Source organism: Anarrhichthys ocellatus, unplaced genomic scaffold (assembly GCF_004355925.1).
Source record: "Anarrhichthys ocellatus isolate YVR2014 unplaced genomic scaffold, GSC_Weel_1.0 scaffold26, whole genome shotgun sequence".
In the NCBI taxonomy this organism is placed as follows: Eukaryota; Metazoa; Chordata; class Actinopteri; order Perciformes; family Anarhichadidae; genus Anarrhichthys; species Anarrhichthys ocellatus.
The window spans coordinates 4,725,332-4,749,456 of NW_022280056.1; the positions used below are offsets into that span (position 1 = coordinate 4,725,332).

The 24,125-nt window shown below is 41.3% G+C and overlaps 1 protein-coding gene across 1 annotated transcript; it reads left to right on the top strand.

The window, feature by feature from the left end:
* Positions 1-16,316: 16,316 nt before the first annotated feature.
* tmem238l (transmembrane protein 238 like) lies at positions 16,317-21,929 on the top strand. The gene has a single exon (XM_031862203.1). It carries the CDS (start codon positions 16,342-16,344, stop codon positions 16,843-16,845), a length of 504 nt encoding a protein of 167 aa, XP_031718063.1. The 5' UTR covers positions 16,317-16,341; the 3' UTR covers positions 16,846-21,929.
* Positions 21,930-24,125: the final 2,196 nt, after the last annotated feature.

Sequence of the window (24,125 nt, forward strand, 5' to 3'; positions counted from 1 at the left end):
AAATTAACCAACCCAAGCAACAAAGACAAGTACTAGCCAGCCTGTTATCGGATGTTGTTGGCGCGTTATCTCATCAAGACTTTAACACAGGCCACAGATGATGCTGAGGGAAACATGTTAAGAATACACAATAATAAATCCTGGATACGAACAATTGTTACATATAAATTGGAGTATATGTTGTTGAATCACCTCCTAAACTCTCTTCTGAATTTTGAGGAGCTTTAAGCTGAAGCTGCAGAATAAGGGAACAGTCGAGAGGGAAACTTGCTAATTGCCATCTGCAGCGAGAGTCCCGAACTGTTTCCTCGGAGTAATCTAAAGTCTGCCAGGCCTCTGCGCTCCACAGGGAGCTGCAGGTATTGCTCAGTGGGACCGCCGTATTGACTTGTACAGCATGCAACAAAAGGCTCCCATTTATCTTAATTAGGCCCCGAACGTCTGCACAGCCTCGGGCCGTCAAAGCGCCATTGAACGTTACTCCTGGCGAGTCTTCCTTTGCGTCCGCACGGAAATACGGAAGAAGGTAAAATACTCATCCATATGACTGCGGGATCCTCTTCTTTCGGCAGATGGGCACGTGGATCAATATAAATCGATTGGTCACCGCTGCTCCGGGGGGGGGAATTGGCATTTCCAAAATGAACTCCAGCTACGACAGTGAAGCGACATCGACCGGAGGGTTTCTCCATCAAAAGGCGAGACATGTCAATGCCCTGACCTGTGAACTCTGTGCCTCAGCAAAGACCGACTGGACCAAATACACTGCAGCTTTGCTCACCATGGAAACATCCGCATTACGGGATGTCTCCGTCATGAACGCAGGCAGGGATAGCTGCACCGCCTTCCCTTTGACCCCAGCTAGATTGCTCTTATTTCCCATGGTTCAGGAAGCCGGGGCCCTCTTGATATCTGCAATTAGATGTGAGAGTCTCTCTTGTGAAGCAGAGTCATAACTCGCTGTTATATTGCTTCACTCGGGTTTTGTAACCCCGACCGAAGGCTCTCGACTCCGTTTCGGGGGCTGACACTATTAATAGTTTTATTGCTTCCAAGAGGATCGCGCAGACAACTTTTTTTTAGGCAACAGACGGTGTTCATCAGACTTTTTGTTTGAGAGCTTTTTCTCTCACTTTCTTTGTGTTTAGTCACTAAATCTTCTGTGTTGGGCGATTGGCCTTCGCCTGCTAAAAGGTTTTAAATAACATCATCCCTCCTCGTTGACGGAAAGCGAGCTTTCACATCAATAACGATCCTCGGGGACATCTTGAACATTTGATATTCGCAGCACAGGTTTACTTGTCGGCTGACATTTCCTTTTATTTCTGACAAACATCCAGAGTCTTCTATACATACTGGAAGATCCCTTTTAGTTCCCAGAGGTCACATGTCAATCGATTAACGTCCAGGCCTGTGACATCACTGTCCTTGGATTTTCTCTCGGGGACGTTTGACTTGATGTGGGCGGAGCTTGTTCCTTCATCTGCCCTGTCTACTTTCTCTTGGTCAGCCATCAAGCTACAGCTCTACCTAAGGCCTTTACATAACGTCTGACTGGTCTTTTTGAGTACTTGCATACAACACGAATATCACACGGCGAGAAAGCAACATCAGTTTTTTCCACAAAGAGGTCGATATTTCTGAGCTTTCTCGCCGTGAATAAAGGCATCAACCAATCGAGTTGATCGAAATCGGTCGCATCTATATTTATGAATCAATCACCATGAAGTCCAGACCAAGATTGCAAACTTGAATTACTCCTTTCAACTTTAAAAATAGCGGCATAGACCAGATCCGCTCCACTTACAATAAAAGCCCAAAACAAATAATATTCACAGGCGAGTATTTCGCATTTTCGTGTCGTCAATTCGTCATGCTCCCGGTGTGTAATGACTTTCATATTCCAAGTAACAATTAACATTAATAACATTTTCTGCTGTGAAACATGCTTTCTCAGATGTTCCATAACAGAGAAATAATAGCCCTCTACCCCAATGTCAAGTTTAGCTATAGTTAGAAATAAAATAAGAGCAAGAATGAAATAAACAGGCTCAGTTAAACTATCAATAGCTGATGTTTTTGGAGAGCAGAAACAGTTTAAACACAACACTATAATATAATCACTTTTTAATTGACAAACATGTAATAGTTACGGAGCAACATCATCATTCATTAAGAGTCTTTGTGTTTGTCCCCTGATGAATGTAAGCCCAATATGCTCCCTCTTTCTAGCTCTGTTTTTGGTCTCCACCACCTCCTGAGGGAAATATCTCTTTCTTTAGCTTCCACTATGTTCACCAGTTGGTCTCTAACATTTTCTGTCTGCTGTTTGCTGCTGAGCAGGTGGAGTACAGTGAGGTTTTTTACAGCTTTTTTCCCCACTTGCTGCGGCTGACATCAACACCTGAGAATGAACCAAAACTTTAAAGCAGCCGGCCATGAGATCTTATATACTTCTAGGTACATTTATGTCACTTAGTGTACATGATTGCACATTTTAAAGTGTTGCCTTAATGTGGATAATTCTGAGACTTGGAAGTTCAAGTGAGATTCTTGTACATATATTCCAGTATGGCTGTTTTAATCCTTCATACAGAGCACCAACTCAATTTCTACCACACTTGTACTCTCTCAGACATTGTCCAGGCTGTATATATTAACAGGAGGACCGGAGAAACCCTTTCACGCAGCCCTTATTCACCTTAAGTGCACCGTACTCCACACAGTCTTTTGTATATTTCTGACTAGCACTTTAAGTATGCGGTACGTGCCGGTCCTCCAAACATAAAACACCTCTGATGCTCTTTGATGAAAGTTGTATGGAGTTCATTATGAAAGTCTGAATAGAGATGGAAGCTATTATTCTTAGACAGTTTTTTGATCTGTTGGCTTCAGTTATAATGTGTAGAAATTAAACTGACCAACATCAAAAATAAAAATACAAAAAGGTATTTGGTTCCCGCTCAAAATCCTGAACTACACATGCCTTCAATAAAAATTAGTGCTGGGCAACGATTAAAATATTTAATCGCGATTAATCGCATTGTTATGGCAAAGTTCAATAATGAATTCAAAAGTAGTGTATTGTGCACTTTTATTTTAAAAGTACTGCTATATCAACAAAAGTGCAATAACATTTGGTTCACGAGATGCAGGTAGCATGTTTTATACTTAATGTGAATGTAATTCATACTTTGTTGGCATCTTATTCTGAAAACCGGATGTTCGTCTGAAGACACCGGATGTTGTCTCACGTTAATCTTTCCGCTAATTTTCAAAGTCCTTCGCTCGCTCCCGATCTGCGCCGTTTAAATGCGTTTACCGTGAATTTCAGCATATAGGTGCACTAAAATTACTGACTATAGGATGTTTGCTGTCTTTTATCCCACTGTTCTTGTTATCCTCTTGTTGTTATGTATATGTATGTCTCTTGTCTTTCAATTAAAAAAAAATAAAATTATAATAAATTAAAAAAAATGCGTTAACGCGAGGTAAAATAATTTGTCGGCGTTAATTAATGAATGCGAAATTAACACGTTAACTTGCCTAGCACTAAAAAAAACATAACAAAATCCACCTCCTAAAACCTTTACTAATTAAAACATACATCTTTAATCTGTACAAAACATGAAACGTAAAACGGCATGTTGTGGTTTTACATGGATTATATATTTCTTGGCTGTGGGAGTAACTTCTTGAAGTTAAATTGCCCGAAACCACGATGATAACAAGACTCCAGGAAGTGACGTGCTCCTGATCTGATACTGTCATAAAGGTGGACACTCTGAATCTGCATGATAATGATAAACTCGCCACTCGTCTAGAACATATTAAAATGTTATACCAGGTGAGCAGCACCAGCCTTTCTAAATACAATTACAATTTACATAAATCTTTATGTAGACATCAATCTGGCCGACATCAAAAATGAAAATGCTAAAAGGTTTTTGGATCCCACTCAACATTCCTTGTATCAAGGTTTTCCTCTCCGCTGCGTTTCTATCAGAGGGCTGCTGGCCCTCTCTTGCTCTCTTGCGTGCCTTTTTTCTCATTTAAAATGGGCCAAAAAACGTGACTCATCACAGACTCATTATTAGATAACGTTTCAGAAAAAACATCAAATTATTCATTTCAAGTGTGAAAATCGCCCTTTGAGTGTATTCTTCTGGCCAGGGTGGTTCACCCACTGAGCCTCTGAGGCTCTGTCGTCACAGGCCTGTTAATTCTGGCTGATCTCTCACCTGAAAGCACGGCGTCCATGCAGACTGGCAGTGACACCTCCAGGTCACCTGCTCCACATTCTACTTTTAAAGAGGCTATTTGAAAATGACTGATTTTCTCAAATCTCTTCTTTTGGCTCAATACAAATATGTTCTTTGAAGCTTCCTCTTTGTGGATTGCATTAGCATTCATGTCTCGCTGCCGTATTAAAAAACAAAACAGTCCAGTGGCTCAGATATGGAGGAAAATTTTAATGCACTTTGTTTAAAAGCTGCACTGCATTGTTGCACCTAAATGACTAAATGTGCCAAAATGTGTGTTTTTGAGATAATAAATGTGTGTATTTATCTGGTTTATTGCACATATGAGGTATTGTTTTAGTGACAATATGTGAAAACGCAGCTGAACAGTTAAGCATCACATTTAGCAAGTGACCAGACTATGAGAGAAGAATGGTGGAGGGAAATACGTACCCATCCAATATAGTCGGGGCAGCATTTGTCGAAAACCCTACCCGTGTGTCCCCTGGTCAGTTTCAGTCGATCGTCCCCACCTTGACAAAAATACAGCAGTGAGCCCAGACGATCCATCAGATCAACAGGAGTGTGGCACACTTTGTTATTTGCCCAATTATCAGACCGGGGGAAGCAAATCTGTCAGAAGTGAGACGTGGCTGAGCTATTGATCTGCTTGTACAACCCACATCTTTTCCTCAGCAGCAGCATCTATTAGCACTGCCTTTCTCCGTCTGACACGCCGGAGCAGAGCAGGCCGTTGACGTCACGAAAGCATTGACCATCATCAGCATTTACCCTAATGTAGCATGTTTTATATGCTCTATTTTCAGTCCAGTGTGGCCATGTATGCTAATATATGATCTTCAAAGCAGGGAAATGCATGAACCGTCAGTTTTGCTCCCTGAAAAAAAAATATTTGACAGCTTGAACACATATTTGATTCATGTGGAGAAAAACATTCCCTCTCTCGGTCAAATCAATGACCTATATACGTTAAAACCAACATTTCTATTGCGTCATGATGGGCTCATTATCACGCAACACTATTCTTTACAAAGATGTGTAGTATGCACAGTGTTGTTACTCTGCCTCCGTACTTTGTAGTTACATTGGGCAATGTTTACTTAAATGTATAAGCAGTAGGAGATGCCTTGAGTCTTAAATGTATAAGCTTCCTCTGTCACACTATTTAATACTATAGAATTAACAGACAGGGTACTAATATTTATACGTTTCAGCAACAAGGAAAATTACGTAATTTTGTCTTCTAACGTTCAACCTCTGGTTCTGAAAAGTGAAGCCGATGCTTCATGTGTTAAAGCTGCATTGTCTCTAGTGTCCACCAGGGGGCGACTCCTCTGGTTGTATAGAAGTCTATGAGAAAATGACTCTACTTCTCTCTTGATTTATTACCTCAGTAAACATTGTAAACATGAGTTTATGGTCTCAATCTCTAGTTTCAAGTATTCTTCAATACAGCATGGTGTTCATTTAGTACATTATGGTCCATTTAGAGTCAAACAGACCATAAAGCAGGGGATGCTTTAGGGCGGGGCTACACGGTGATTGACAGGTCTGTACCACAGCGTTTTCCATCTGGAGTTGTCCGTCTTTTTGTCTTACAATGTTAACCCTTTCACAGTGTTTTCAGTTAATAAAAAGTTCATTCTAACGATTTAGTAGCCTGATAATGTCTTAATCAGCGTTTGGTTGTAGTTAGATCCACCCGCTTGTGGCACTTTGATTGCAAAAAAACGAAATGGCGACCATCAAAAACCAAGATGGTGACGATCAAAAACCAAGATGGTGACGATCAAAAACCAAGATGGTGACGGCCAAAATGCTGAACTCTAGGCTTCATAACGGCAGTCCACAAACCAATGGGTGATGTCACGATACGTCCACCTCTTATACACAGTCTATGGCTGACTGTACTTTAATAGGTCCCAATGGCTGCTGTCTGCAATAGTAATAACTAGTAATCATTTGTGCTCCAGCATAATGCTGTATGAGACAAGGATGCCCTTTATGTCCGTTATTGTTTATGATTGTTGCACAGCTGAGAGACAAGAAACACAATTTACCATAACTTAATGTTAACAAAGTGTCCCTTTTTAAAGTCACTTTAAATTATTACAAATGCTGAGGGGCTTTGGTGAAATGCAATATTCTGCTACGCAATTAGAATTAATCAGAAAAACAAGCGGATCTTGGGATTATTCTGAAAGGCCAAATCTCCTCTGTGTGCACCAGCAAACAGTCAACATCAGCAGGAGTGAGGCTCAGTAGCTCTGACTCACTAAAGCTCTGAGGTCTGAAACTGTGGTTCTCACCTGGTCAACCCGTTCTCACTGCCAACGCATCAAATACCGGCTGATCCGATCTTTAATTACGTCAGTTCACAGCTCATAGATTCATTACAAACACTAAACACAGCGCATCTTGTCCTTGTCCCATGAATGTATATTCCGTCCTTTGCTCAAATGCTACCGGTAACTTTTAAGGTGGAATGTTTTCTTCCATGTTACTCAAAGCCCACACCTTAAATGTCAATATGACAACTGTTTTTATTGGCTCTCTTGCAAGATATACACATTGGAGATTATTGGATCTTCAAGTGTTTCAGAAATGTCTATGAATTTCAACTGTATTATGTGAACTGTGAATATTATTTCCTCACTTGGTGAAAGAAAAATGGCAGATGGGAAGTGTCCCATTTGAAAAGCTGTATGGAAAATTTGGCAAACTTTATTACAAGAAAAAGTTTCACGCTAGCTAACATTTAAGTCACATGACTGATCTGCTGTCTGCGTTTTCCCAGATTTACTGTATATATTTATAATGTCGTCCTCTCCAAAGAACATGAAACATGGCCGATACCAGCTGACATCAAAGAACAATTTAAACAAATTCCTAAAGCGTTTTTCTCTCGTAGATGACGAGATGGCCAAGCCGACTTGTTATGTTTCCGGTTCAGAACATCTTCTTCTACTTCTACTTTGTTGACGAGCGGAGAACAGCCATGCATAGCCTACAAATTCTGACAAACCTTCACTGTAGCAGAGTTTATTCGCTCTAAACCAGTTGAATGAAACGCACATAATTCACTGGCCTGAGTGATCAGATCTCAATGTGTCTTGTGTGCGTTCACACCTGTACTTAAAACTGCCCACTTATGATCAGATCACCAGAACACATGTGTGAACAGGGCCTTAGGAGCTTATTTTAACTTTGCTGTTGATACAAGTCCAAGAGGGTTAAAGTCTGGGCCGCTACAGGACAAAGAACTGGTTGACGGAAACTTACAACTGATGTCGTTGGCAGCCTGGAAGGTCACATCAGAAATGTGTTGGCGTCTGAATTGCTCGATGACGTTCAGCACTGTGGCAAAATCTGAGCTACAATCAGCATATTGTTGCAGAGTTTTTTTGTTTTTTTTCCATTGAAATGAATTAATATCCTGCCAGACAGACAGTGGCAAGACACTACAGGGTCGTTTGAGATGAGCCAGTCCTGCGTCACTCACCCCACCATGCATGCCGGTTAGATTTGTGCCCGACTTGCTCTGACGTCATGCACACGTGGTCAACGGTGACCTCACGAGATCGAGGCGGCCACGTTTTTAGAGCCAGGCGCCAGAGTTGCTCTCCACCGACTGCATGACCCCAGGGCATGATGGGAAACGCCTGGCTGTCTCCAGATCGAAGAGCTGATTGGCTCTTCGATTTGACAACACCACGTTTTGTAGAAAATCCTAACTTTATGTGTAATTGTAATATTTAACGCTATTTGGTGGCTATTAGTCTCATGTTGTGCAGTGAAGGGTTAATCTAAAAACATACTTTGTGTGGTTGATAATAATAAAGCTTATTTATACAACACTTATCAACAGATCAGATCTAACAGGAAATAACTATTTCTTTGATTTCCTGTTTATTCTTTGAAGGCAGCTGAAAACTGTCCGACTTTGTTGATGATTGTTTGACTGTATATTTGTCGTACTTGCCCTTTTGAATAGGAGACGATGCATTTTATTAAATGATCAGCAAATCGGGTGAAAACAGTCAATTGCTAAGAAAAGTAGGTTATGGGAAAGTGGAAAAACCCACAAAGTACATCCTAACTTCAAGAAGAACTAAAAGCATGACGGAGCAATCATATCAAGAGTAAAAGTGTCGCTGTTTTCCTTTTTAGAGTTTGATGGCTGGAAGAGAACTATGAATTCCACACATCTCTCTGTGTTTCCATGGGTGAAAGAACCTTTATGCTGCGGTTGTTTGCCCGCCTCCTCCCCTGGGATTACTCAACAAAAAGCTGTAAATATGCAAAGCAGATTAATTAGTTTCCCAAGGTCACCTGTACAGAAGAGGGCTCCATGCGTTAATATGAGATTTCGTCTGCAGACGAGTGGATTCCTGCAGATGAGCTGCTGCACGGATTTCATTGATATTTGCTCAAGAGTTAACGAGGCTCTGTGTGAGGCTCCATTTGGCCAAAAAGTATTTCTGTTTAATCCGCAGCCTCGGAAAAAAAACGCAAGGGTTGGAGTTGTTAGAGCATCTTAGTTCTGGTGGCTTTAACCGGAGGGTGAGCGCGCTGCACCTCAAAGTCCACAGTTCATTTGAATCCAGTCCTAAACCCGACGAACTCGGCGTGCTGACTCAAGACGAGGCTTATTAGCTCTAATCCCTGGCAACCCCTCTGTGTTTGTATTATCCTATAGGATTAGACGGATACCTGTATGTGGGTTTACCAATATATTGGCTCAACTTTTAATTTAGTAACACCAACAAGTCAAATAATCCAGTGGTACGATGGGTTCTCTTTGACTATAGGAACGTACATCTGAGAAACACACCACTATATTTTAATTGTACATCGTTTTTTACTTTTTTAAAGTTACTTTAAAATACATTGTTTTCTTTGTGTCCTCATGTATTCAAAATTATTCCTGACCATTTAGTAGTTAATAATCGTTGATTAAATAAATGAATGATTTCAGTCACACTGCTTTATAAACTACTACTAACTAAAAATTACCACGTGTGGCCACAAGCCACGGAAATGCCCTTCTCAAGGTCCTAGAACCTCGGGGATGGTACCGATCGATCGGGCTTGAATTAGTAGGGGTAGAGCCTACTTACAAGTCCTTGGGACATTCACAGAAAAAGTTATTCAAGAAGGATCCAGATGTGGTTTTCATCCCCTATCCTAACACTAAACATGTTATTTTTTACTAAACTTAACCATTTTGATACTCTTTGGTTCTAGAATCTCCTACGCCCACGTCAAGGCAGAGTCTGTGTGGAGGTTTCATTTTTTTTTTTGGAACAACAATGACAAATAAATAGTGCCTCATCTTCTGGATGACACAATAATAACACAAACTAAAACAAAAGGGAACAACAAAATGAAAGGACGTGTGTCTATTTCTGGAGCATTGTCAGCCGCTTGTCCTTAAAGCCTCTCTGGGTCCTGATAGGAATGCCATTTTCTTGGCAGGCTTGAATGTAGCGTTGGTAAGCCTGAGCAAGTTTGACACTTGGATCAATGTCCACGAGTGACAACTCCTGTGAAGACAGGCATGTGGAACGAGTACGTATGAGCCTCTGTTGGACGTCCTCATCCTGGACACCCCGACCGTCTTCAAAAGGCTGCTCTGTCTCCTGATCCTCCCGCTTTGCCTGGGTGGTGGGAGCAGCTCCCTTTTGGCAGTGGTGCCATCCTGTACGCAATGGAGTCATGGAGGCGCCACAGGCTCAACCCTACCACTTTGGGCAGCAAGAATCTAGACTGAACTTGCAGCTTCTGCAGTTCCGCTTGTGACACTTTCATGTCAATGAAACCTTGATGCTTGTATAGACAAGATTCTGGATCATGCCAACGCAGCTCGCGAAGGTCAGCACGAGGAACTTTGTCTGTTTCCCCATTTCTGGAGGGAGTCTTGACATGACGGGACCTAGCCACGGCATCCTGTGCTCCCTGAACCGCTCAAGGTTCCTGGCATAGGTGAGCGAGCACCTCTCCATTTCCGTGCAGATGTTGGCGGTCATGGATGCAGCTCTGGCCTCAGTGGATGGTTCTTTGCCGCTTGAATGCACGTCCTGGAAGTCTTTGAAGTTCCATGTTACTCTTTTGGTATTGCGGACATCTCTGTACTTAGTTGCTGGGAAGTACCGTAGTTGCAGCTCAACAAACACAGCAACAAGGCAGTAAAGTCAAAATCACCATTTCGCTTAAAAAGCGCGTTTGTCGGACAAACTGTCCAAAACCTAAAAAAAATTCTATTTATGATCACATAAAAGAGAGAAACACATCAAATTCTTATGACTGAGCAGTAAAATGCATAAATGGGTGAACAAGTCTTTGCCCTGATGTGTCAAACACGTATATCTTATCTAATCTTCATCAACCACGCGGTCATGTGGAGGTCTCCATCCCGTCCTGTAGCAGGTTAGGTTTACCCAGCATCGTTAAACACCCTCAGACGACTGTTATCAAGTGAATGGGATTCAACCCACTTAAATTACCATTAAAGAGAATTAGCCACATCATAATCGCAAGATACTGTGGCACATCACATGGAATGGTTAATTAATTTCTCATAAGTGGCTGCAAAATAAAAAGGAATTGGATCCAGAAGTCACGTCAGAATGAAATTGAGGCTATAAGGTAACGACAAAAATACTGAATTAAGGCGGGAAACTACAGAGAAAAACATTGGTTTTCATGCACTGGTCAATTTTGAGATTTTGGGCTATTTTGCTTACATAACACTTTTTCTCTCAGACATCCAAAATGCACATTGAGGTGTTTTAATTTACTACTTTGTCTATTTACATCTGTAGCTTTCTCAATTCACCAAATGTTACCATTAGATAACGCCTCATTTGCATATTTAAACATAACATCTCATAAAACTTGTCATGTAACAAGATAATTACCTTGGTGTGGGTGATCAGCTGAGGAAGTTTCATGTTGACCCTGTTCACCTGTAGAGTCTCTAAATGTCTGTAATGTAACTAAACATCTCCTTAAATTACGTTTTCTCTCAATGAGTTTGTTCTCAGACTCTGATCCAGAAATCTCCACTTCAGCAGCTCTTACATTCACCAAACTTTACACTTTCATTCCTCTCTGTGCTCTGAAGGTTAACACAGAGGGGTTTGTTCACTCAGCATTCAGACACTCACTTGTTCAATAAGATAATAATAAATAACTCATAGTTTCATGGTGATATCTATGAGTTGAATGTTTCATCTGTATCGTCTCCTCTGAATTAACCGATTAATTTACTAATCCTGCCCAGAAATATTTCACTAGAAGCTAATGACGCGTTCAATCTAAATTCAACACACATGCTGGTACTGCCCTCTGCTGGATTGAGCGGCTCATTGCACGTATTGACGGGATTCATCATGTGTCAGCGTCGCACCGCATGATGGTACAGTGGTGCATTTTAAACCAATCACAGCAGTAATTTAAGGAGTTCATGCAGGAGCGTCAGTGTTTATTAAGTAAGCACAAGTGGCAGATCCTGAAGAGCCGGTTTAGAGCTCTCTGTGGAGCGTAATTGTGTTAAAGAGAGAGAGAGAGAGAGAGAGAGAGAGAGAGAGAGAGATCATGTTCAGATCAATGGCGACACACTGACACTTGTCTTCCCTAAAGAGCACGCAAAGCAACAAAGACACAAATGTAATATAAGGCCTAATGGAAGCAGGAGTGTCAAGTTGCAGAAACATCCCTCTTGTGTTTCCCCGGCCTGTGCATCTGAAGCAGGACATTTGAGATGGTGAACAACAAGATGGTCAAAAATAATAACAATAATTCGACCAACATTCTCAAAGACTTCCTGCGTTTTCTCAGGGTTGTTTATGCTACACTGACGTCATTGATCTCACGTTCGGAGGAACAAAACTACAAGTTGCAGGTAATTGCTTCAGGGTACTTTGGGATCAATACTGTGCCAACATATCAGGCTGTATTGGAAAGTGTCTGGTGATTGCTTGCTACATCAATCCGGCTACAACAGAGAGCCATTTCCTCGAGTCGCTGCCCTGCCCTGCTCCTCTTTGTGTGGAAAGAGTATACCAGCCAATTGAGGCAGATATTTCCCCCTCATTGTCCTTTTCAGGCTTCTTAAACAAAAAACAAAACAGAAAAAGAAACGCCCGAGCTGTTTGGTAGAAGTTTGTGAAACCGTTTCAACAGACCAACGAGGGCGTCGGCCTGAGTGGTTTTTCGGGGTCTGTGGATATCCTCTGGGGACCGGAAAAAGCTCTTCGCCCTGGATGCAACATGATGGACTGAGCGCCTGCGATGGTAGATGATGGTAAGGGGATGTTGGTGGTTTACAGGCGTTCTCTTGAGGAGATGGAGATGGGCGTAGGAAGGGTGGATGGTTGTTTGGTGGGAATCTGTAGCACTGCATTTGTTACTGGTTTCTCAGGTGGGCGGACATTTTTTTTTGTTTGTCAGCGTCTCCTTCTCATTTCTGGATATTTCTGATGGTGAAGAGATTTAATATTATTGTTGATTCTTCAAAAAATACAGACAAAGAAAACTTGATCCAGATTTAAAGGTGGGTGTTTGTTGTTACTTCTATTCGTCTGCTTTTCAACTGTTTTTCCAGTGGCAAGAAATGTTGAAAGCTTGGAGACTTTATGAGGTAGAATATTATGTGTTATTCCATAAAGCTGATTTGGGGGAAAAGTCAACATCTGAACAATTAAAGGCTTTTTTAAGAATAGGATTATACATCAATATATATAAAACTGCCGTTTTTGTCAAGAGTAATTTTTACACAGAATTTGAATATTACGCAGCAAAAAAGCGCCATATTCTTTTCAGAATTATCTTTTTAAACCGCGAATAAATGCATCAACTAATCACATTGCCTCTAAGCTATCGTGTGCAACAATACGGCAACTGTGTCGTCCGATTTAGGACGGCGTGCAAAACATTTCACAATAAAATCATTTGCACTGTGGGAACTCAAATTCTCTTAAGAGAGTTTCTCTAAAAGGAAACTCAATAGAATATCTTACGGTAGCTTTAGGCAAAACAGTTTGACAAACGCTGCTCTGCTTGAAGCGTTTAATGAAAAAGGGTTGCAACTGGCGCAAATTTTCGGCGCTGCTTTTGTTATATATTCAAAGCGGAGTTTTTTACATGTTCGTGTCTTTTATACTTCACACTTACGATGTGTGATTTAAAGTGCTCAAAAGAGTCTTTCTGATCATATTTATCTGCAATTTTTATGACGTATATCACTCTTAAAATAAGTAATGTTGTTTACAGAAAAGATTTTACTTTACCATGCATTAGTCGTAACTTTCTGTATTAGAATCAGAGACCTCAGATGTGGTTTCTTGCTCCGCGTTTACTCTACAGAATCCCCCAGGAGGCCATGCAAGGCAGCCCAGAGAACATCCCCCTGGGAGTGTGCACCCTCTCCCAGTCCAGGGACCAGCTGACGCCCCCGAGCCGCACAGAGAGCACCGTGTTCAGCCTGTCGCGCAGCGAGTCCGTCTGGACCGCGGAGACCTCCCCCAGCAAGTGTGAGGAGTTCTGGTTCGCCATCCACCTCATGTCCACAGGGGGCAGCTTCCTGGCATGCGGCATCATCATCAGCGGCCTGTGGTTCGCTGGCCACTGCAAGAAGGTGACCAACATCATGGGACCGGCCCTGCTGTCCATCGGGCTGATGGTGTTTGTGGTGGGCGTGGTCCTGATCCCCATCACCAAGGAGAACAGGAAGCGAACGATCATGAAGAAGCCCTTCAGCTACTACAAGCCTCCAGTGTTCAACCTGTGACGGTCACAAAGCTTCACGTTTGGACGCCGTTCAAAGGGAGAAGCTTAAAGAGCACGCTGGATCCAAATACACCTTTATTTCCAGCATGGGAGCCTCCGTGGAAACTCATAATTAAAGGAGTCCGCGTGGTGACATTTATGTTTATTTCTCTGGGATTGACAACGCTAAGCTCTTATCTCAAGTGTGCATGAAAACGTTTTGTATTAATAACCATGGCTGTGCAACAAAAGGAGAAGGTGAGAGCACAAGGAAGACAAACGTGCGAGAACAAAATGCAATTGTTCACACGCAACTTAAGCGAGAAGGATACTAGAAAACTGTCCTCATGAATATTCATGAGGTAAAAGTGGACAAGGGGGATTTCCTAATGCTGTGTGGTACACTGTGTGGTATATGCCGATTCATGAATAATTAAAGGTTGTGAGAGCTTATAATTGTCACTTCCCGGTTTACTGAGTCTCGTTGCTTCCACCGGCGTCCTTAGCCTGCGTGCATTCATCCTGAAATATATGTAACGGGTAAAGATTTGACTGCTGTGGCCAGAAAGCACATTTTCATGAGATTTAAATATCAAGTTTTATTTAACCCGTTCTGACCCAGCGTCCATTATAAGCATGAAATATTCATATTCAATGAAATAGTCTTTGCCCGAGTAACTAAGCTATAATCCATATGTAATGGATCACATGACTAGTTTCTCTCGTTCAAATAAGCTTTATAGGCATGAATGTTAAAGTTGACGAAACATTATTGCTAAATGACATATTGTTGATTTATTATGTTTTACACAAGAAAACAAAGTAGATAATTACAAGCAACCGTATTCTGTACAGTGACAGAGAGACAGAGTTTCAGTATCGTTCAGCTCATTGTTTTACACTTTTGTTTCTCTCTCACTGCTCTCAACATCAACATTTTGAGCTGCGGACGCTGTTTTCAGTGAAAAAGCACACAAAGAAACTATTTGCATTACTTACCCAGCACCAAGCAACACACACACAACAGTTAGCAACTAGCTGTTGAACATAGTGGAGCATTTAGCAGCTAAAGAGCCCGATACTGTGAGTGGAACTAGTTACTAGATGTTTAATTAGGCAAATGTCGTTAACTTATAAGGGGATAATATGACAATACACAAAGTATCCCTGTACAATGGTTCTCATGATAACTTATGAAAAGTATTTTTTTTATTTTGTGTGTGTTTTCCTACTAACGTCCAGCAACACGAGCTGGTGCTCGTGTTGCTGGACGTCATGGTTTGGGTTAAAATAACTACAGACAGTGCGTTACTTAAGTGCGAAGGTTACGTAACAAATTTGGTTTGAAATAACAGCAGGGTTGACTTTGCAGTGGTACGGAAGTTACGTAACAAATAAGTCAACGTTTGGGTTGAGTTAACTAAAGCCATCAAAAACAGGAAACTCCAGGGCCCTCTCTCTTAGACGGCTCCAATGCCTTTATTGTAACGTTGGACCTAAAAGCAAACCCCTAACTCCTTTAAATAAACGACAAATAAATCAATAATGACAATAATATTGAGTTTACAGCCAACAACTATTCAGTAGAATACAAGAGAGAAATCAGCTGACGAGACTTTGGCTAAAACCACCTTTAAATGGTCAAATCCATTTTCCTGTTGAAGACATTTTCTCAGTCAAACCTTCCATAATAGTGGACATGCAAATAAATAAAATGTAATAAAGACGCAAGTTTGAATAGAAAATTAGTTTTCGCCTCATTCGTTTATGATAGAAGAAAGAAACTAGAAAGAAATAGGTCAAGTTCTAATATTTCATGGCCCGTATATTAAAGTGACAGTGCGTAGGATATAGTGCCATCTAGTGGCGAAGTTGCAGATTGCAATGAACGGAACATCCCTCCGCTCACTCCTCACCGTCGGTAGTGTTCGCCGCCCAGAGCAAAAAACAAAACGTGGTGAGAAAGGCTGAGTCATGATGCATTTAAACCCTGAATATCAATTTGAATGTCAAACCACATGTTAAAAAGTCCTGCAAGTCCTTTTGCATTTATGGCAAACCAGACGACATTTAGATACAACAGGAACAGCAGGCTAAGGAAACAGTCCGTGTGTGTGTGTGTGTGTGTGTGTGTGTGTGTGTGTGTGTGTGTGTGAGAGTGTGTGTGTGTGCACTGAAGCAGCCTGAGGGAAACACCTTGTTTACCCTCACTTTTAAGGTGGGGCGTTTCTCTGCAGGTACAGCGCGCTGCACTCGGCTCGCCATCCTCACCGTTATACGAGCTCGAGGCAGCGGTAATGTCCCCACCATGGGTCGGATAAAGTGCATAGGGGGATGCCTGTCTGTGTTCATCGCCGCCGTCCTATTCGACGTTCTCGGCGTAATCCTGCTCTTCATCGGCATCTTCGCAGACGTGCGCATCGGCGGCCGCTTTTACGGCGACTTTTTGATCTACACCGGCTCTCTGGTGATCTTCACCAGCCTGGCCTTCTGGGTCATGTGGTACGTGGGCAACGTGCCGGTGTCTGAGGACGACGGCTGGATGAGGAAGAGGAGCGGCGGCGTCGCGCGGCTGGCGAGGAAACTCACGGAGAGGCTGAGCCAGAAGCTGAAGCCGGAGGCCCGCGTGAAGTACGTGGAGGAGGATAAGAAGGAAGGCAGCCAGGTGAGCGCACCTGCACCTCGCGAGGCCAGCCGGGTGACGTGGGGCAGATCCACAGTGTACCACAACGAGGGCTACGAGGACTCTGTGGACTCCCTTTCTGTGGAGAAGAAAGTGGAGACAGGACAAGAAGAAAAGACAGAGATCTGAACCTCCAGCTGGTGCACCTGATGGGTAGCTTCACCTTAGATGCTTTAAATGTGCCATGTCTGCTTACATATCAATGCTGCTGCTTCTGTAACGACTGTTATATATTATTACATCATTCTCAGACAAAACTAAATGAAGGTTCATTGACAGGGTTTTTACCAGCACAAACAAAGTATGTAATGCGTCACATTCAGAGAACTGCTGAGTGATGATGCATTTAAACCCTGAATATCTATTTGAATGTCAAATCACATGTTAAAAAGTCCTGCAAGTCCTTTTGCATTTATGGCAAACCAGACGACATTTAGATCTGTGAATGAAGAACAACAGGATAAGGAAACAACAGTTAGTGTGTGTGTGTGTGTGTACACAGGGTTTTTAGAAATACTGAGGCACACCCTTCAATATATTTAGACACTAAAGAGTTTTCATTTTCAGTAACACTTTACTGAAAATGAAAGTGTTACTGAAACATGTATAGACCAGTGTTACTGGTCTATACATTTCCTGGAAAGACTTCAGTCCTACTGATAAAGAACAAACACTGTGTTTAGATGGTTCACTCTGAATTATTCAATTCCTATCGAGGTCGAAATGACATTTCAAAGCTTTCTTCACTGTCATGCAGAGCTGGATTGGCAACTGTTCATTTCAAATGTGTTAGTTAATATATATATTTACCACAGGTTGCATTAAATTGATAAACGCTTGTGATGATTGACTGCAACTGAAACCAATCAAATAGTCCATTTATTTATAGATCTACGCATAACAATGATCGATTGAAGGTATCGTTTGATTGGATAACTTTGGATAATACTCGGCACTGGGTTGTTTCAGGAGACACCTTAAAGGTATCGAGTTACCAGTCCTATCAGAGATGGGGGTCAATAGGGGCTAACAGCTCTTTTTCAGCCCCCTGCCGGTTAATCCGGCCTTCTGCTGGAATATAACTCTATCATTTACTTATTTTCTTGCTGAAAGTATATTTAATCTACACAATAGTTTATAGCGTTCTCAGAAAGGCTGTTGTGTCCATGCAACAAGGAGAAATGTTCCCTTGTTGACTGTCCTCCAATATTTCATCTTAATTTATTACTATTTTTACACAAATGCTTTGCCAAACACATTGAACATCTGTTATTCATGTCGTAGCTGCTGCCAGACCGAGTGAACTCAAGTCGTGTTTGCTTTCCGGCTGGCGGGGAAAGCAACACAAACACTGGTCCGACTGGTTTGCCTCAGTGGTTTTGGTGTCGGTTAAACAAAGCTGAAATGTGAATGTGACACCCAGTATGACATGCTGTATGTCCACTAAGATGTATCCGTCTCTACTTATTTCATTTTGAGAATATAGACTGACGCACAAGATGGATTCCAGATAATGGCACACCTTATGCAAATGTCCCGGTGCCTGGCAGGGTTGTGTTTATTGTGTTAGGGTTAGGGTCACACAGAGTTAACATGACTGACAGCCTCACGCATCTTTAAATCAAACACATGACAACGTTACAGTAAATAAAAGGTAATCCAGCAGCTGTGGGAGGTATGGGCAGTGAAAGCCACAGAGCGGACACAAACAGTGGCAGCTTGACTGGTCAAACAAGCTGCTCGCAGGAAAGTTTCCATTGCGTGTGCTTCCTCTTTGTGACAGTCACTTCACAAAAGGTGTCATTGTTATGGAGATGCATGAACTGTGAACCAGCAAATATTTACGGGGAAGGCTTGAAAGCATGTATCCGTCCTGCAGAGCTGCTCCCTGGTTAAACATTAAGGGCTGCATTTCTTTCCTGGGTTAAATCTCAAGTGGGAAAGAGCTGATAGAAGATGCAACACACTGATGCAGCTCTGCACGTTGGTGTCATTAGCTGAACAAAAAGATCAGGGGGGGGGGCTCATTAATTATCAGGCTTATCTCTGTGTAAACACAAGCTCAGTGGCATCTGATTATGAAATACGTATATGTGCATAAATCTGTCGCGCGGGGTTGCAGACAATGGGTCGATGATGCGTCCGTCACATTCTAATGACATAAAAAGGTGCAAAACAAGTCCACCCTGCAAGGGAATGAGGATGGACAGTAGAACCCGTTGTGGTTGCATACCAGGAGTCTTGTGCATTTAAAAAAAATGTGAGGCGTGCTGAGAGTGAATGATTGAAAGGGCAGGACAGCACTTTACCGGAGAGACTTGCTGAGACGACATCCACCTGGTCCACCGTCTCACCCAGCGCGGTCATGGAGCACAGGAAGTGCAGCCACTTCTTCCTGTCGCTGGCTGTGATTTTGGACGTTGTCGGCCTCATCCTCTTCTTCGTGGGGATCTTCGCTCCCTTGAGTTTCTGGGACTTCTTCGTGCTGTCCGGGCCTTTGCTGATCTTCATCAGCCTGATCTTCTGGATATTCTGGTACATGGGGAACCTCACTGTGACCGAGGAGGAGCTCAACCTGGTGAAGCCGGACATACTGTGACCTCCGGTGTGAGGGAAGCAGGACTGAGTCAGCGCTGGCTTCCAGCTGATGGACTCCTTCAACCCAGCAGCATGAGAATGAGGAGGGGGAGGGGGCCCGGCAGGACAGACTGGAGCAGAAGCTTCCCTTAAAGAATCATGAATTTGTGAACCCTGAGGTTTTGCCTCCGTGAAGGATGTGAGATAAAACCAAATCCGGGAAGGAACACATATATATAAAAAGAAGAAACAACTATTCCACCCTTTGACTTCAGGGTGAAAACAACATGTCATGTTTAATATGGACAGCAGGGATTACTGGACTTTGTTGGAGTGGAAATCTTATTTCTCAGCACTTTCATTGGGAGGAAACCTTTTTAAAAAGCGCACCATCATGACACTGTGTGCCTTATTTATGTCATTATTATCACAGAATGTATATGTTGTGAGTTGAAGTATATGTATTTTAACATGAGAGGGAAAAGCTTTTGAGACATGTGACATTTAAACATGCTTTAAAATGACACGTTGCTGTGTTCTTTGTGAGGCCGCTCCTTAATCAAAACTGGTCAAACACGTACTGTAGGTTATTTAGCACAGATCCACCCAGAGTGGAGTTCAACGGGAACAACAAACTAAACTATTGTATGTAGAGAGACAGGAAACCTGCTCCTTCACAAAGCAACAGAGCTCCAGTGGCTATAAACACATGTGCTACAGGTCTGAGCCAATTAGCTCCAAAGAAGAAGAAGAAAAACGCAGTGCGATCTTTAGTTTGTTCACAGCAGCCGGCGAGGAGAGTGAAACTAATACTCTTGCTCCACGCCCGATTCTTCCAGCCTTAATCAGCACTCAAGGCTCCATTAGCTCCCTCAGACGTGGAGAGTTATTAATGTGTCCATTTGGGTCCGGCCCCTGAGAGAGGAAATGGAGGAGAGGCATAATGGGTCTCTCACTCCGCAAAGAGGTGGAAACCCTGCTGCTAAGCACCTCCCCCCCCCACAGGACACCGCCTTCTCTGTTGTGCTCAAATCCCCCAAGTTGTCTTGACGGAATATGTCATTATAATCTTAATCACAGCTGTGCTCCACAAATGCTGGTGGCATCTCTCGAGACAAGAGGGTCTGCTCTGAGAGCGGTGAGGACATGAGGCTCAGATACACATTACAATAAATATGATAATAGAAATGACAAAACGTATGAAATAATAACAATTATAACAATAACAAACTATAAAAAGAAAAAAGAGATCTTAAAATTATCTGTCAAAACTTTATTACTAGTATTGGGAAGCATTGTATCATAATAAGTATTTCTTTCACTTTTTAACCAGATGCACTAAAAACAGGTGTCTCTATCTCACTGACATGTTACCTGTTAGTTGATTGTGTTTCATATTAATACTAATCATTTTTATTGTCCACAAATGTGGAAATTAACCTTCGGCTTCACAAGTTGTTTACAATAAATCATAGTAAATCACAATACATACAATAAAGAATAACAGAGTGAACTGTGTTTACAGAGTTCTGGCTTTTGGTATGAATAACTTTCTGTAAATGAACAGAATCAGACATATTTGTAACTCTGGACGGTCAACTTTTGCCGCATCATGGTTGGTTCCAGCTTAAATCAAATAGCACATTATGGTGAAGCACATCCTCTTTGTGTCGGTAATGCTGAGCATGAACCCCCATCGTGTGGCTTGAGAGAGCTTTGGATAACTCCCATTAGCTGTGCCACAGCGCTCACTGCTCTAGTAATACCACAAATACACACAAAGTACAACAAGAAACACTGATAGTGTATATGTAAACGTTAAAACAATACTACAAACACAGACAGTATATATGTAAACGTTAAAGTACTACAAGAAGCACAGAGTGTGTATATATATATGTGTGTTAAAATAATACCTACAAGAAACACAGTCTCTCTATATATAGATATATATAGATATAAATGTTAAAATACTACAAGGAGTCATATATAAACTCTAAAAATCCCTTCATCTATCTGAGACAGATAGAATTCTATTTAATATTTCAGATGCAGCTTCATCATATAATCTTGATATTAAATGTTATCTGAGATTTGTACTAAATCGATTACTTAAATAAAGCAATCAATCGTATGTGAATGTATTCTCAGATAAAGATGGGTCCCATTAGGCAGCTCATATTGGAATAAGATAAGAGAGGATACTCCTTTATTAGTCCCACAGCAGTGAGGCAGCACAGAGGATAGAGCAACAACAAGGAATATAGATATAATAATACATGTAATATAAGTAGAAACACGTTCTCTTCACACTATTATATATAACATGCACCTGTTATTAATAAACAGATGAATGCTGGGAGACTTCAGGTGATGGCAGTGTGGTTATTATTCTGCTCTGTTTGTGAACATGACTTCCCCCTAAAAGCTTAAGATGGCTGGTGATCCATGATGTCATCTCTTGGAGGAGTGCGATGGTGCATGTCTCCCTCCAGTGGTTGGTAGAGTGCAAGTTAAAGGTCAATGCGACTTATGGGTTCTTATGGGCCCTTCAACTATTCCCTACTTGAATAAAAAAATAATGAAATACATGTCTGCATTATTTTTGATTGTGGGCAGCATGTGCTTCAATATTATTGGTGAATAAAATAAATGTAAAAAAATGAATATGTTGGGTTTACCGAATGAATTTGTGTGGAACCTGTTGACGAACTAGAATTATGTTAAACTAACAAAATAAATTGGATGAGAACCTAATGTTTTAATGAATTTAACTTAAATTAATAATTGTACTTCTACCAATAAGATACATGATGAAAAGTAAAATTAAAAACACCAGCCTGTAAATATATTATTGAAGTCCATATAACTTAATTGACTTAATTTGGGTAATCTTAAATATATCTTATTATCTATTTTTATAGTTAGCTCAATTCATAAGCATTGTGTTACTACAATACAAGTTCATTAACTCATGTTAATCTAATAATTTTGCTTTAGCTAACCTAATACAATTTTGTAGGACCTGTTGACAAAATAATTTAAATTAAAGATAGCTTTTCGAGTGTGCATGTATTGAATGTGTGATCAGTGAGTTTGAAATACAAGCAGGTCTGTTTCAACTCAATCTGCAAACATTCAGAAGCACGGCCATCTGAAGTGTGTTTTTAAAGCAATCTCATATTAGCAGCATTGACAGCAGTTAAAGATGAAATATGTAAGATGAAGCCACGCGATCTAAACAAACAAAGGGGCAGCATTTCACCTCGACTACTGGGTCCATATCTAAATATACAGTCAAAATGTAACCAAAAAACTCTCAGCTAAAACACCCAGCACTCCTCCGGCAACGTTTTCTCGTTTCTGCCACTTTGGATTTCATCCAATAAACAAACTATCCAAACGTACACTTGTACCTTCAACGTGATTGATAAGTCCTCGGGGCAGCTTCACTTCTTCTTCCTCTCATGTTGGACTGAGGACAAACCAGGTGGCGACCTCCGGTTCTGAAAAGTGAAGCCAATGCGGAAGTGTCTTAAAGCTGCATTCTCTCTAGTGTCCACCAGGGGGCGACTCCTCTGGTTGTATAGAAGTCTATGAGAAAATGACTCTACTTCTCTCTTGATTTATTACCTCAGTAAACATTGTAAACATGAGTTTATGGTCTCAATCTCTAGTTTCAAGTCTTCTTCAATACAGCATGATGTTCATTCGGTCTCTACCACGGTGTTCTCCGGTCTGGGAGTTGTCCGTGTTTTTGTCTTACAACTTTAACCCTTTCACATGTTTTCACATTAATGAAACATTTTGGTTGCCTATTCAGCATTCGGTTGTATTTAGCTCCACTTTCCAACTCTATATAAAGTAGTTAGAATATGCTCCACCTCTACCAGCTGCATCATTAAAATGCATCTTACATGTTAGAGTATCAATACAAATATTCCAATAACATAATATAGATAGTATAATAATATAACTCTCAGCAAAAACTCCCAGCCCTCCTCCAGCAACGTTTTCTGGAGTAATAATAAGACGCTCCTCGATCCTCCCAAGTCTCTTATTTATCATTTCCTCGATCTATAATGTCATCGCAATCTTCGCTTGAACCGGAATTTGGAAATGACGTCTGATGGAGGACGTCTGATGTCCCCCAAGACCCGTTTGAGAGGAGAACTTTGAGGAGAACCTTCAGGCCAAAGAGCTGATATCAGATCAGCCTGACCTCACAATCAGACAGCAGACTAGCGGGGAAGGGAAGCAGCACATGAAGCTTCTCTAGCTGCACACCAGACAGGTTAGGCTAGCTGCATGACGTCATGCTAATAACGTATTTAGCTTTTTAAAACAACGGGACAGATCCAGCACGGACAGCTAGGGAGAGAGGGACATGAAGCACCTGCTGAGACATGATGTATAGTTATAAATACATCATTATATATATATATGTGTGTTTTATATTATAGTGAATATTATTATATGATATATATATATATATATATATATATATATATAATTATTATATTATACTGAATTCCCTGTGAGGGAGACTAAAATATAATGTCCTGACGTGTTTATCAAAGTGTTATTTACTGCTTTTTTTCATGTTGGAATAAAGGTTAAATATTTAACTGCAAAGTAGTAATACGTGTTTGATAACTTAATGTTTTTGCATTAAATCATTCTGGGATGTTTGCTGAAATTGATTGGATGTGGCACAGCCCTACAGAGAACATGTTCCACCAGCTAACACTGCTGCACACATTTAATCTTGCATCAAACATTCATCCATTTAATGTATCTTTGTTTCTGGTATAGTATGGAAATGATCAGTA